This window comes from Protopterus annectens, chromosome 5.part1 (genome assembly GCF_019279795.1).
Source record: "Protopterus annectens isolate FY-2018-M chromosome 5.part1, PAN1.0, whole genome shotgun sequence".
Lineage (NCBI taxonomy): Eukaryota > Metazoa > Chordata > Ceratodontiformes > Protopteridae > Protopterus > Protopterus annectens.
The window spans coordinates 365,344,092-365,359,613 of NC_056736.1; the positions used below are offsets into that span (position 1 = coordinate 365,344,092).

General features: G+C 39.9%; 1 protein-coding gene across 1 annotated transcript in view; it reads left to right on the forward strand.

The window, feature by feature from the left end:
• Positions 1-15,522, forward strand: part of LOC122803163 (short transient receptor potential channel 2-like) — a 1,104,815-nt gene that overhangs the window by 767,379 nt on the left and 321,914 nt on the right. The window contains exon 11 of the mRNA XM_044072780.1: positions 5,017-5,709. Within this exon, the coding sequence (XP_043928715.1) occupies positions 5,017-5,709 (693 nt within the window). The remainder of the gene's footprint in view (positions 1-5,016; positions 5,710-15,522) is intronic.

The following is a 15,522-nucleotide window of genomic DNA, read 5'->3' on the forward strand; positions in this document are numbered from 1 at the left end:
GCATTTCTTTGGTCCAAACAAGGAGAAGCAATAAAAGGGGGAATTAATGAAAGATGCCTTGAAGGGTTCCTCGAAGTTGCAAAGCCTCATCCAGGTGTGTCTCCTAATAGCTATGCCTGCACCTGCTGCTCAAGAGGTGCCTTCCACCATATGAGAAATCAACCTCATCAAGGAATTAGCAAGAGAAGATAGAGTTGCCAGCTTGGGAGAAACCTTCTTCAGGTTCTCCTCTGAGAAGGTCTCAGCAAGAGAGTTGGTTAGCTTAGCTCTTTAACCACGTCTCTCTGCAAACGTATGAAGTGTGCCAGGTAGTTTAATGACAGTGCGAAGGTAGCCGAGGCCTAAATGCACTTTCTTTGTCTTTCCAATGCCCATGACTCCTTGTTTGAGGATGAACAGAGGAGATTTGTTTGGCTAGCTCCTTTTTTTGTGGCTGTTGACACAACAATGGCATCAACTGGAACACCTTTACTCCAATGCAAGTGTTCGGAGTGTGGACCGAGGAACCTATCAGGTCATTTAGGAATAGGTTCGATAGTGTCCAATTCCTTCCAAGCCCAGCAGGGAACTAAATCTATGAGTTTGTCTGCTGGTTGAGTCATCCAGGACATAGACAACCCACCCTGAAAGCCTCCAGGAACACAGACTCCTCACAAGAAGGAGGTTGGGAGGACCATCCACCTTTTTGCCTAAGAAGTTCAAGGATGTCTCCACAGGAGACGTTGTTAGGTGGTGATCAGGGGAGTCCTTCTCCCTCATCAAAATCACTGTCCTCAGTCAGGGACTGCAAGGGGAATTCCAAGTGCCTCCTCTTGCACTTTTTCTTGTGAGGGTCCTCCTCAGTGGGGTGTTCAGGGGTGGTATCAGAAGAAAGGGGAACCCCTTGCTGGGAAGTAGTCTGGAGGCTTTCCTGGAAAGACTGACATATGGCAGAATGGATTGGCTCAATGCTCAGACCAGACAAAGGATGGTGAGGACCCTGGAGTTCAGGAGACATTTCTCTGATTCTTGAGAAAGCCCTTTCTGTGACCTGGAAAGAGAACAGACCAGGAGACTCCCCCTCTGTCCCTTGCAGCTGAGGCCACCTGAAGGGAGAAAACAGAGTCCACATTGGATCCAAGACCTCCAGACAGAATCGGACCTGAACTATCAAGAGCTGAACCCCAGAGGAGAGGGATGAATCCAACAAAGCTGGAGCTGAAGCCAACCTCCAGGAGCCGACACCAACATTTTGGATACCAGACCCACTCTGATCTGACAAATATGGAACAGGGCTAGTCAGGGACACAGTAAGAGCTGAGGAAGAGGGCTTCCTTAGATCTGACATTGATTCTCTAGGGAATCCCAGATCCTGGGTTTCCAAAACCAAGGGTCAGATCAGAAAAAAAGTTTGCAAGGTCAGTGACAGAGTGCTCATGGATCCAAGATAGGATCAAGAAACAGGACCCCCATCTGTATCTGAGCTTTGAGGAACCTCAGCATCATCCTGTACATATCAGCCTCAGAGGAACTCTAAGAAGACCTAGAGGAAGAGACTGAGGAAGGATGACTGGACTTGGATGGTGTTTGCAGGATCTGAGATGGAGGGGCCGGAGATTCTGATTTTATAGTCAACATCGATGTCCGGCTCCTAAAATTTCGGATCTGAAGCCTTAGGATCCGAGGTTGAAATATTTGGGCTTGGAGATACAGAAAGCACAATGGTATCTGTAGCCTTAGTCAGAACCAAAGGGGTCAAATCCGATAATTTCTGCTTCTTTTCAGCAGAAGGAGACAAAGCCATTGGGGAGGTAGAAAGGGCTCGTCTCTTTCGTTCTTTGGAACTGGAAGGCTTTGAGAGGGTTTGAGCCCCAGAAGAAGGCAACAGTCCTTTCTGTGCCAATGTATTCCTCCTATCTGAAAGGGCCTGTGGATAAAAGGGAGCACATATTTGGCAGTCAACATTTAAGTGATTGAGTCCTAAGCACTAGATGGATTTCTTGTAGGCATTCGAATTTGGAATTTTATGCACACAAGAAGTGCATCTCTTGAAACCTGTAGGTTTACAGTCAGACATGATGAAGAAAACCACAAGGAAACACTACAGTAAATACAGTATATATATATATATATATATATATATATATATATATATATATATATATATGAAGACAGCGCAAACCAAGTGCTAAATCACTATTAATAATAATATCTATACTAGATAGATTTTTTTTGTTAAGTAAGAAGAGAGAAAGGCAGGGAAAAGGAAAGGGCAGCAATCCCTAACATATGTTAATCGCTAGAGGAGGAATGGATAGGAGGAAAATTAGCCAAACGTTAAACAAGCTAACACATTTTTAAGAAACTTTATAGCAAACAAAGTTAGCAATAAGCCTGAACACTTATCTCCACTCAATCACTCGAGACTCATGGATCATGTCAGGACACGATGGTGGCAAACAAGATTTGAAGGGTTAGAACAAGGTGTGATGCATTATGGGAGAGGGGGGTGCTAAAGACTCAGATCATAAGTCTTGGAAATACAGCATGTTTTCTCAAGCTGTATTGTACTATATAACTGCATATGTCTATATACTTGGTCTGTTCCATTTTTTGTGTTCTAATACAGGCACTTCAGTGATTTGCTATTGTTAAATGTATTTTTCTGTCAGAAATGTGATGCCTGTAATTTTACAAACTGCAGTTGCTAGAGAAATGGAAAGAATGCTGAAAATTGCTGCAGTGCCATTAAAGCAACTTGTGCAGACAGGCTCTCCTCAGAGTGGGGTACTCTGCCCTTTATGCCCTGCTGTGTGTATATACTAACTCTAAAACAATTGCACCTCAGAGTGAAAGGAATGCCCAGAGGTATTACAGTCTCACACTTTATATGTATACCCCACAGTTCCACTTTTAGTCCCAATATTTCCAGGATCACAAATGTCCTGGAATTTTAACAGGAATCCCTTAAATAACCAGTACACATCAGGGCATTTGTTCCCAGGATTCCACTGATAATGGGGCTATTGTTATCTCAGATGAAAATTCCTAGTAAAGACAATAAAATAAACAAACAAAAAAGAACAATAAACATGGCCAAGAGGTTTGCCATTTTGATACTGCATAGTGCTTTAGATTTTGCATTCATTTTATCTTAGTTTGTACCCATGTGGCGACTGAAGAGTTTCTGGCCCGGTCAATGTACCTGGTTATCCATAAAGTAAATAAAATAAATACAGTCAAGTGTATGGTATCTCAAAATGTGTTTTTCTATAAATAATAGATGAGAGACTGAACGAAAGTTATTGCAGACACTAGCCTTTATGCTTAAGAGGGCATTAATCATTTAAGTATGGGGTGGTTACAGAACCACATAAAATTATTGCACAACTTAGCTAGTTTTAAAAGGACTAGAACCTGCTACTTCACAGCTATGTATGCAGCAACAGACAGCAAGAAGAAGCATAAAAAATCCTACTGGTATGTTTTCTTTACTTTCCTGCCTAACTTGTTAAACTGAGACTCGGGGGTGGGGGGTGGGGGTTGGTATAATTCCTAGACAACAGCAATCTGCAGGACAGCAACCAACACTGGTTCATGGACAGAAGGGCCTGTACATCAAATTGTAAGGACAAACTACTCCCAGTATCTCTGAAAATACTTTTTTACAGCAAGAGCTGTAGACCTATATAATGAAGATAATCCAGGGAGACATTCAAGAGGTTATGTGGAAAAAAGGTAAGGGAGAAAGTAAGGACGGAAGGATGGTAGAATGTTAAGACACTTTAAAGGGATAGACCAGATGAGATTTTTGTCTATTTTTGTTGCTAAGAAAATGAATTGTAAGAGGATTGTACCAAAAAAGCTGTGCATTTCTCCACCTGTATTAATCCATAAGCATGATGGACTGAAGTTTACTTTATTATGACTGTGACAACTTTTAAAACTGTTGACAGTACAACTTCATTCATCAGCTTTCCATACTTGCTTTATTCATTTCAAGGTCATACGGGTTTAGAATCTATCCCAGTAAACAATGGGCACAAGGCATGAATCAATGTTTGATGAGATGAGAGCCCATTACAAGGTACAAACATACATACACTCACAACCACACACACACACCCACACACCGGCACAGGCACGCCGACATGCACACATGCAAAAACATACATACACACACACACACACACACACATATATACACATATACATGTATGCACACACTCTCACTCATGCATAGAAGCAATTTAGTATTGACAATACACCTGCAAGCACATCTTTGAAATGTGGGAGGAAACTGAAGACCTTGGAGAAAGCATATAAAAACACAGAAAGAACAAGTAAACTCCGCAAATATGTCAGAACTGACGCTTGATCATATAGTGCCCCATGCCTTTCCTTGATTTGGCGCATATCTCTAAGTTAAGTAGAAAAAAAAAAAAAAAACAAAACAATCTGCACTCCAAACCTCCACTAATTTTATATATATATATATATATATATATATATATATATATATATATATATATACCATCTCTGAGATCACACTACAGTGGAGAAAGGATACATTTCCCAAACCCTGCTGTTCTGTGATCTTGCTCAGAAAAGATTGTACAGCTAGATCAGCTGATTTTTGATCACTTGTACCACTGTTCAATGTAAAAAAAAAAAAAAAGAAATGACGCTGTCTCATACATGCTTACACACACACACACACACACACACACACACACACACACACACACACACACACACACACACACACACACATATACTCTTACACACTCACACACACACTTACACACACACACACACACACACACACACACACACACACACACACACACACACACACACACACACACACACACACACACACTTTATCCTTGCTGTTGTGTCCTGGGTCATAGCTGAAAAGGGTCTGTGAACCATCTTACTTATCTGATTAACAAATGTCAAATAAATAATCATGTAAAGAGACTGAAATTTCATATGATTTTCAAACTAACAGATTTATATTTTCTTTTCCTGCAGGCAGCAAACTGGAGAGAAATAGTAAACAAGAAGATGAAGTTTCCTCCTTCTTTACATTCAGCAATCAGTGAAGGTAACTTGAACCAGGTGTGCCGGCTGGTACAGAGCAATGATGGAATCCTCAGGCAGCTGGATGACAGTGAGGACAGGTCATGGAGAGAGGCTCTCAATCTCGCAATCCGTCTTGGTTATACAGATATCACAAAAACGTTGGTTCGTTGTGTAAAGTTTGATTTTCGTCAGATTCACGAAGCTCTCCTTGTTGCTGTAGACACAAACCAGCCTCAAGTTGTCAAGCTTTTGCTGGATCGTCTAGATCAAGAAAAAGGATTCAAGGTGGACATCAAATCATTTTCATTGGCCATATTTGATAACTCCATTGACAACTCTAGTTTTGCCCCTGGAGTGACACCTCTCACTTTAGCCTGTGAGAAGGATCTATATGAGATAGTGGACATGTTGATTAAAAAGGGCCACTCCATTCCCACTCCACACAAAATCTCCTGTAGTTGCTTGGAGTGTAGCAATGGCCGGAAATATGACTTACTCAAATTCTCGCTGTCACGTATCAACACCTACAAGGGTATTGCCAGTCGAGCTTATCTGTCAATTGCAAGTGAGGATGCTATGTTAACTGCTTTCAAGCTCAGCAGGGAAATGAAACAGCTGTCAAAGAAGGAACCTGAGTTTAAGGTATTTATTTAAATGACAATAGGCTTAGTACGTTACTAAAAAGAATATTTTTTGATCCTGTAAGTAATCCACTTTTAGTGCCAAACAGAAATTATCACTGCCTATCAAATAAGAACAGATTCTGTTGTATTGACAGTTACATGTGAAAATTAAGAACAAATAATAGTGAATTAAAAATGATATTTTCATTAATATGTAGAACTTGGTTCGCATTGGTTTGAGGAAAGTTTCAGTGTTTGTTAGAAGCAGAAAATTCTATCATGGTTCTTGCTTTAATGTTAAAATTCTGTAAACATGTTCTCATCATAATAGGTCATCACTTTGCCATCTGTTTGTGAAATGCACAGAAATCCAGTTATCATTATTTTTTGAAATTTAATAAGGCAACAACAGTAATAATAATAATAATAATAATAATAATAATCACAGATGTTACACTCCATAAACTAAGGTGAGAGTGGTAGGTTAATTTCCTGACAGAATTACATTTCAAGCCTTAAGCATTACATTTGTGTCATTCAGATTTTAGATTAACTGAAAGTTAAACTTAAGGCTTTTGTGTAAGATGTGCAAAACAGATGCATTCCATCTGTCTGTTCCATTTTCTGAACTGCTTCTCTTAGTGTGGTTTGTGATATTAGCAAGCTGAGCTAGGCAGAGTATCCTATCACCAGTAAAGCTCCACAGATCATCATACTGGATCTGAGACATTCCTAGACAAGCTGATTGATATTAGCTCTACAGCATGTCCTGGGAATGCCCTGACCTCTGTCTACAAGACCCTATCTAGTACACTTTCCATGGGAGACTCATATGGGGCATCTCTATCAGGTGATAAAACTACCTGAACTGACCCTTCTCAACCAATAGGAACAGTAACTGTAGTCTGAAATCATCCGAGGTTGCTAAACTCTTGGAGAGGGAGTCCAGCAGCATTGTGAAGGAATATCATTTCTGACACTTGCACACAAGATCTCATCCATTTCATCAGCACTTCATGTTCCATCTAGCCAAAGGCATTTCTGCATAAATCTTCAGGTTTTTTTTGTCCTAACCATGCACATCTTCATATACTCCATGATTGTAGATCACTGACTTTGTATTTAGGGCTCTCTCTAATGGTTGCTGGGTTAGCTTGCACTATTAATGTACCATTGGCACTGTGCATCAGCTGGTACAGTATAGAAGCTTGAATGAAGTCTCTGACCATCACTTCTAATTGTCCTCCCTGCTGGTATGAATAGGTAACACAACGTTTGCTTAAAAGCTAAGGCTTATCATAGAAGAGGTTATGTCCCTCTTACCACCTTAGCATAACTAATAGTAAAAAGAAAGCTAAGGTCAGACAGGCTCTTGCCCTACATTAGATATGGAATAAATACTTCCTAGGCTCATAAAAAGGTATGCAGCAGAATCTTGGACCAAGTATGGGGTCCATTACTGTCCTAATGTACCTTGGGCTGGTTGAAATGAACTGAAAATCCTTAATGTTAGTGTTAGCAGAGTATGCAACAGCAAGAAGCAAATGCAGTCGCTATCAACCTCTTTTATGCAAATAATCTAGTAATTACAGGAACATGGTTAAAATTCTGTGTCACAAGTAATGAACTCAGTGTGCCAGATTAAAAAAGGTTTCACCACAGCAGGTCTCAATAAGGGTGAAGGAGAGGTAGCTATACTAACCAAGGAGCAGTTTTAACAACATTTTTTTATATGGTAAAGATGTCTCATCGCCATAAAGGAAGCAGACTAATACAGTTTACACCCCCTTGGGGAATCATATGTCCTGTAACCTGGGAGTCAGTGGTATAGCTAAAGTTTGTGCTGCCTAGGGCTGTCTTTGAGTTTGCCACCCCTCCCCTCTCACAAAAATAATGGTCAAATGGGGCCACCGATACACAGCCCTTCCCCCATGCAGCCATTCCAGTGTTATATTACTTAGCTATTTCTCCCCATTTACCATAAACTTTCTCTATTACCTCCCTCAGCAATACCACTATCAGACCAGAACCCCATGCTATATTACTTGGTGTTATAATTGACGATGAATTAAAATTCGACATACATAACCATCATTGCATTAACAAAACACCAGAAACTTGGTCTCCTGTACCATAACCACAAACTGCTTTCACCCTCCACCAAACCCTCCCTGGACCTGTCTCTCCTATTATCCTGTCTTTTGTATGCAGGTCCAGTTTTTACTAACCTTCAGTCTTCACTTCTCTGTAAACTAGAGCAAACATACAATAAAATAGCTAGATTTGCCTCTAATTTCCCTTGCAAATCCCACCACTGCCTCACCCTTAAATCATTACAATGGCCTGAATTCCCTAAACAATTGTTTCTTTCTCAACTGCATATCACACACTCAGTTCTTTATAATCCCACTTCCTGTCCCTCCATCTCTTATACTGTATCTCTATATAACCCCCGACATCAGCTTCTTACATCTGGCAAACATCTTCTTGAGATTTACAAGCCGTCAAAAAATATTGGTAAGTCCCTATATAAATACTCTGTAGCTCACACCTGGAACTCCCTTCCACTTAAAATAAGAAGTATCACCCATAAGTTCCATTTTGAAACTACAACTCAAACACTACCTTCTTAGTAGAATTTAGGAAGAAATCAGTCTCACAATGAAAACAGATGTCGCATTAAAACTTCTCTGCCCTTGAAACAGCGTTGAAACCCACATTCAAAGAAAATGCATCTGGCCAGTGGCAGACATATTTAGGACCATGCAAACATGCATGTGTTCCTTAATTCACATTCCTGATTGTATTAAATTATTTCCTTGTATAATACAGTACACTTGTTAGAGTGTGTTTTAAATTTATTATTTTGAACATTTTTCTAGTAAGCAATGAAACAAAATGTATGAACCAATAATGACAAAACTGCCCAATTCAGAACATTTCCATTATAAAAGTCTACTTAAACTTCTCTCATTACAATCCACCAGTATCAGTAAATATGCACAATCTCTGCAGAAGTAAAAGTATGTACATATGTACCCACTGCCTAGAACAGTATCTCCTTTTTTTGATGTCAGAAATTATTACAAAAGAGTGCAGATGTAATTCTAGCATGACTTCCCTGCTACAAACCTGGAGGAATATGTTTGACTCATACCAGCTATTATAATCCTGCCACAGGTGAAACTCACATTAACAGCCTTGCTAAGACACATTTCAAAGTAAACTTTTGTTTATAGTGAATTTTACGGTCATAAGTTCTACAGTGAGAATGAATTTAAACTAGATGATTATCTATTGCTCCTGCTCATCTACAAAAATATGTGTTGCAATCCATTTGTTGACTCACTCTTTCAATACCATTTGACAGTGCATTTTAATTCTATACCACTATTTCTACATAGAAATACTATCCCTTATCTTCTTTGCTGCTGTTCTCCCACAACTGAGATTTCATGTCCCTGTCTACTCTGGTCTTTTCTTACCTTCTTCTGTTTTTGTTTGAGGCCTCTAGGTCTGGGTAGATAACTTCTAATGTGATCTAATAATTATTTATAAAGACACAAAGTATCAGCATGCTTGCATTTCAATTATCTTACTTGCCTCATGATTGCCGCAATGTCATTCTGGTTCATACGTCTCAACCTCTTAATGCAGAAAATCTGAACGTAGCCTAAAATAATCGGGGAACAAAGGCCCCAAAATAGGGACAGATTTTTAGTATTTCTCCTGTAAACTTAGAAAGTTGCTAAAATAACAGGTTTTATGTTAGCATGCATTTTCTGAAGGATATAAAGTTTGAAACTCAAATCTATGTAATTATTTCATGAGTTCAATCCTCAGCGATTTGCCAGAAAACCATTTTTGCACAGGGGTCAGCTGGTCAAGGTGTCACTTCAACAGTGAAAATCATCTCCAGCCAAGGTTTACACTGCTGGGTGGGTAGCCCTGCCACAGTACAAATGCCATATTGTAAATTCCTACATAGCTATGATATCAGAGGACAAATCCCTCCTGCTACCGTGCAAGTAAAACACTCATCAGCATTCTGCACTGTCATGGTAATTTAAATTTCACTCGCAAGTGTGGAATGACTTGACAAGTTTACATCCACTGTGGAGTGCGTGTGTACAATGCACACATGATCCTCCTTAAAGGAGAAGATGCCACCACTGCATTGTTAAGAAGTGTTTGTCTGTTTGTTTTTGTTTTAATTAATTACTACTTTGCAAGTCCCCCCCTCGTAGCTACACTGCTGCCCGGAGTGGTTTATTCCCCCAAAACACTCTATTAATATGATGCAGGACACACTGTCCTGGAATTTGGATATCGCCAGAATCTGAAATCTGATTATGGAATGTGAATTTGGACTGAGGAAGCCTAATCCTCTGTAATGATTTAGGCAGCTAGTGTTTCTGCTAACTCAAATTAGTAATAAACCTGGTAGGAAGTACTAGTAACCAGTTACTTTTACTCTACTCATAAAATCAGATCAATACAGATACTACCCAGGTTCATCAGTAGTCATCGTGCCATTACTGTTAGAAAACTGTGCAAAATTATAGATGCCTCTGGGTGAGAAACGAGAAAAAAAAGTCTGGACAACGACACCAAATCAAGTTATCCTTAATGTCAGCTGACATTCATTGGACTAGCTATCATTTTTCAATAATGCAGTCAACCACTTTGCTTATGCTAGCTTAGAAATAGTGTAGTGTGTGAATATAAAAAATACATTAGAGTGAAACATGCCTCAGAAGCCTGGATGTCAGTGCAGGTAGCTCAAAAATTAGTCTTTCTTTCATTTTTGTCTCTCTGATTACCCACTTAATCCAGTTCCGAGCCATGGAGTATCTGAACTCTATCCCAATGCTCACTTGGCACAAAGCAGAAAAAATAATCCTGGGTAGGGGGTAGTCTGTTCTAGGATACACATACAGACTCATGCATGCAGGAAAAATCGACCTGTAGGCAGTTTGGAGGATCACCAATTCATTTACAGCATGTGTTTGAGAAGTGGGAGAAAACTGTCCCGTGGATGGCGCAGTGGTGCAGCGGTAGCATTGTCACCTCACAGCAAGAGGTTCTCCTGTTCGATTCTTGGCTGGAATGCCTTCTGTGCAGAGTCTGCATGTCCTCTCTTTGTTCATGTGGGTTTCCTCCAGGTGCTCCGGTTTCCTCCCATGTTACAAAGACATATGTCTGAAGCATTTCTCCTCAGGCCTTCATGGAAAATTGGCTTTGTTCCAAGTAGGACTTTCCCATTTAACAAATGTTAAATAAATAAAATAAAATAAAATTTCTCCCTGGGCCTCTGCTGATAATTGGCTTTGTTCCAAGTCAGACTTTCCCGGTAAACAAATGTTAAATGAATGAATAAATAAATAAATATAAACTGGAGAATTCAATGAAAACCCATGCATACATATGGATATACAGACTTCACAGAGAAGGTAGCCCAGCTGAGAAAGAGACTGGAGGACCATGTGTTGTGTGACAGCAACTTTAACTGATGTACCACTGTGTTACCACTACTTGGAAATACTTGAAAAATCTTATTAAACAAGACAAGAGGGATTTCAAATGTAAACAACACAGTTCAGTGTCTCTCAAATCCTTTTGAATTAGTAGGATTAAATTAATCCATTATGGCAAACATTGTACATCTCCAAGTGCAACAGATAACAAGATTGCTGAAGTAGACAGGAATTACTGTAAAAAAGTGGCATGATAGCAAAAAATATTATTGTCTAAAAGAAGTGAATACCTTCTCATCATGAAAACTTATGTTCAAAATTAGAGTGTCTGGGCTGAGTGGGGGATCACTTGGTTTTTCACAGAAACCCATGAAATTTGCTTTATATTCGCTAGACATTCCAGTAACTATTCTAGTGAACAGGAGCATACAGCAAGAGCATGTGTTTAACATGTGGAAGGAAGCGGGGGGGGGGGCATCAGCTGAACCCAGTACTTATAGGCCTATGTGATCTTAAATTCAGGAGAAAAGATCCCAGAATGAATAATCCACCATTTACTGTCAAGTTCTATTAAATCCAATAATATGGTTACACAGCAGTGTTGCTGTCTCAAAGAGCTTGGTTCTCTAGTTCCGTTGCCAGTTGGAATGCCTTCTGTGTGAAGGCTACATGACCTCACTCTGTCAGCATGGGAGTTTTCTGGTAATTCAGTATCCTCCCATGCCCTAAAGAGGCACTATAGCAAAGCAAATGTTCCTCTATTCTGCTTGAAGATATGCATGCGGTGTGTGTATGTGAGTGTGTTTAGCCCGGATCTAGATCTGCATAACCCTGAACCGAATTATGTGGATAATTGGAGAATGAGTGACTGAAGGATGTTAAGTATCAGTATGACTTTAGATATGTTTTTTTTTTCTGTTAGCACAGAAATGCTGATAATTACTCAACTAAACAGTGGACACATGATGTTAGGCCTGCTCTTGGACCTGTCAATGGCATTTAATAGTATCAGCCATGTAGAAATGATAGACAAACTACAGATTCATAGGTAAGTTATATTTGTGTAGTCTGTATACCATTACAAGCCTAGTCAATAAACCATATTCAAGAACTCCCTGCAGTCTGTAGGAGGATAACACAAAATAGATGAAGGGTGAATTTCAGGCCTTAATGTTGGCAAGAGTGCTGCTCTGCTCAACAGGTAGTGGAAGTTTGTCCCACAGGTCGAGGATATATTGGGATATTAAAACAGTTAACATTATCTGTAACTCTATATCTAGCCCATGTCTTTGTGGTCTACTAACATCCCTTAACTGGTCTTTCTTGAGGTATAAATTTGACTGTGCAAGAAGAAGAAACAATTTATAAAATTCAGGACACTTTTAACAATATCTGGTATCTCGACAGAAGTGACTTCAAGGACTTAAAAAAGAAACTGAGAGAGAAAATCTAGCACATTACGATTCATCACTTCTTATGCAAATTTAATTATGGAATTATTTAAGCAATAATAAATGTATAGTCCTTCTTTTCACATATCTCATACTATCTATCTACATAACGTTAGACCCTCATTTAACTGTGGGGGAGTAGTTGTACTTGTCAGAAACAGCATCGCCTCAAATAAAATCATCAATGACTAACTTGGAAATCCAACTATTACTTTATTATTTGCTATTGATTTTCATAAATGTCCCCTATAGATCAGGGGAATTACCTTAACACCATCAAGGGGTTATAAATATCAAGCATAATACTTGCTTGCTAGACAAATTCAATTATCCAAGCATTGATTATCACACTTACATCTTTAAAACTAATGTGCTCAGCATTTAAAATATGTTGCTAATGCCAATTCACTGGAACAAATTGTAAAACTCCCCATGAGAGGCTCTGATATCTTTGACTTGTTCCTTACTAATCTGGCTCCTGCCTAATCCCCATACCACATTTCACCATCCTAGTTAAATCCAACCATAAATCAGGTATCCTCTCTGTTTGGCCTAGTGGTACCACTATACCAGCAAATTAGACCGTCTTTGGGGACTTCTGAAGGGCAAACATCTTTAGCTTATAGAAGACCTAGGCAAAGTTCTAACAGTCCACCTCAAAACAACAAAGTTGAGAGGGTTGGCATTCACATTTGATTTTTACCAGCACCTAAACAACTGCATAAAAAAGTCAGCACCTCTCCAATTTAAATGTAACTGTAAATTCAGAATAAACCTCTGTGATGGAACTCCTGCATTAATAAACTGTATAAAAAAGGAAAGTAGTTGTAAAAAGTCCCCAAGTCCCTGTCTCAAGTCTGCACTGAAACATACCAGCAAAGAACTTGAGAGCACTATTACAAAATGTAAAGAGGAATACAAGCTTAAGGCCACTACCAAAACCAAAGGGAAATACAAATTTTTCTGCAGTCATGTTATAGGATCATAGGAAGTTACTAGGCTATTAGCCCCTGAGGCCCTTATAAGCCTAGCCAAGAGTTTAGCCAAGTCAGCACCCAATGCCCTAGTCCAGCAGGGACACAGGTGGAATCCCAGGGGTGTATTTTCTGTTTCCCATCCAGTTATCCAGGTTGCACTTAAAATGGGATAATGAGGTACTCTGCTTGACATGGAGAGGGAGTCTATTCCACATATGGGTGAGTCTCTGGGACACAAATTTGTCCTGCCAACAAGTCCTATTGATGTCAGAGACCAGGCTGAGATTGCATGTGCGGGTTACTTGAGTGGAGCTTGACCCGTGGATATGCCTCAATCCCATCAAGACAGGGTCTGAGACTGCTTTGTATTCCAGACAGAGGTCACCTCTGAGGAGTCTGTATGAAACTGAGTAGAGGGACAGAGCTTTTACCCTGTCAGTGTAGGACAGATTTCTGAGGCCCTGGATTCTCCTGCTGAGGAACCTCTGTGGTCTCTCCAGTTGCTGCATGTGCTTTGTGAGGCACATGCCAAAAAGGGCATTGTACTCAGTAATGGGCATTGTAAGGGAAGAATATAGGGATATTATGACCTCCTAGTCCCTGGATGAGATTCCCCTTCTTATAAGGTAGGCCATGTAGAAAGCTTTCCGTACAATGAAAGCAACATAGTGGTCAAAAGTTAGGTTGCTATCAACCTGGATTCCCAAATCCCTCATGACTGATTGTGTACTTAGGATGTTGTTATTAATGAGATAATTTGTGGGGATGTCACTCACCCCAAAAGGGAATGATGATGCATTTTATGGTATTCAGCTTGAGGCCATGTTTCTGGCACAAAAATTGATGAATAATGTCCAAAGATGAACTGAGATTATCCATTAGAATGTCACATGTTCTGATCCCAAAGATACACACACACACACACACACACACACACACACACACACACACACACACACACACATACATATATATATATATATATATATATATATATAATTTTTTTTTTTAAGTTAATTTTTGTTGACCAGGTTAGTCCCACTAGACTAGTAAACTCTTTTCAGGGGCAAACCGAGTTGGCATTGATTCTACTACTAGGGACAAGAACGATACAGTCAGGAGTGTGGCACACCCTTATGATGCATTGCACTCAGTCAGGAGTGTGGCACACCCTTATGATGCATTGCACTGTTAGCAGTCAATCTGCTTGGTGTGGGAATTTAACCCACAGCCTTCTCCAACAAAAATGAGTGTGCTACCCATTGTACCACTGACACTACAGTAACACTATTTGCAGATCATTTGGTGTTAACGTAACTGCAAATATCCACAACTATCTCCAAATATCCAGTTTCCACTGGAATCACTTAGGAGCAAGTCTTAGAATCCCTGTTAGAGATTACAGTACTATGACTGACTTCTATCTTGAGGGTCTATATTAGAACATCGAAGTTTCAAAACTTCAAATGTTCTAATATCGACCCCTATTCAGCGAAAGCTGAAAATATCGAAGCAACAGAAAACCGATTTTTTCCTAGGGAAAGAATTTGGTTGTCCATTTCTGTTGCTTTGGTATTTTCAGTGTTGTGGTTGAAAGTTACGGGTCAGGTTCAGGTAAGTGTGCGATTGAGTGCGGGTTAGGTTAGTTAGGGTTAGGGTGCGAGTTAGGTATGTGTGCGATTGTGTGGACGTGAGGGTTAGGGCATGGGTCAGGTAAGTGTGCAACTGTGTGGATGTGAGGGTTAGGGCGGGGTAGGTGAGTTAGGGTTAGGGTTAGGGCGCGGTTGATTTGAGTATCTGATAGTGATGGACCTTAGGGTTAAGGTTTGGGTTAAGGTAAGTGGATCGTTAGTGGTGTGTGTATAGTTTAGTGTAGGGTTAGGTGTAAGATTTTAGGTGTATGTGTGTGGATTGCTGTTTGTTTGGT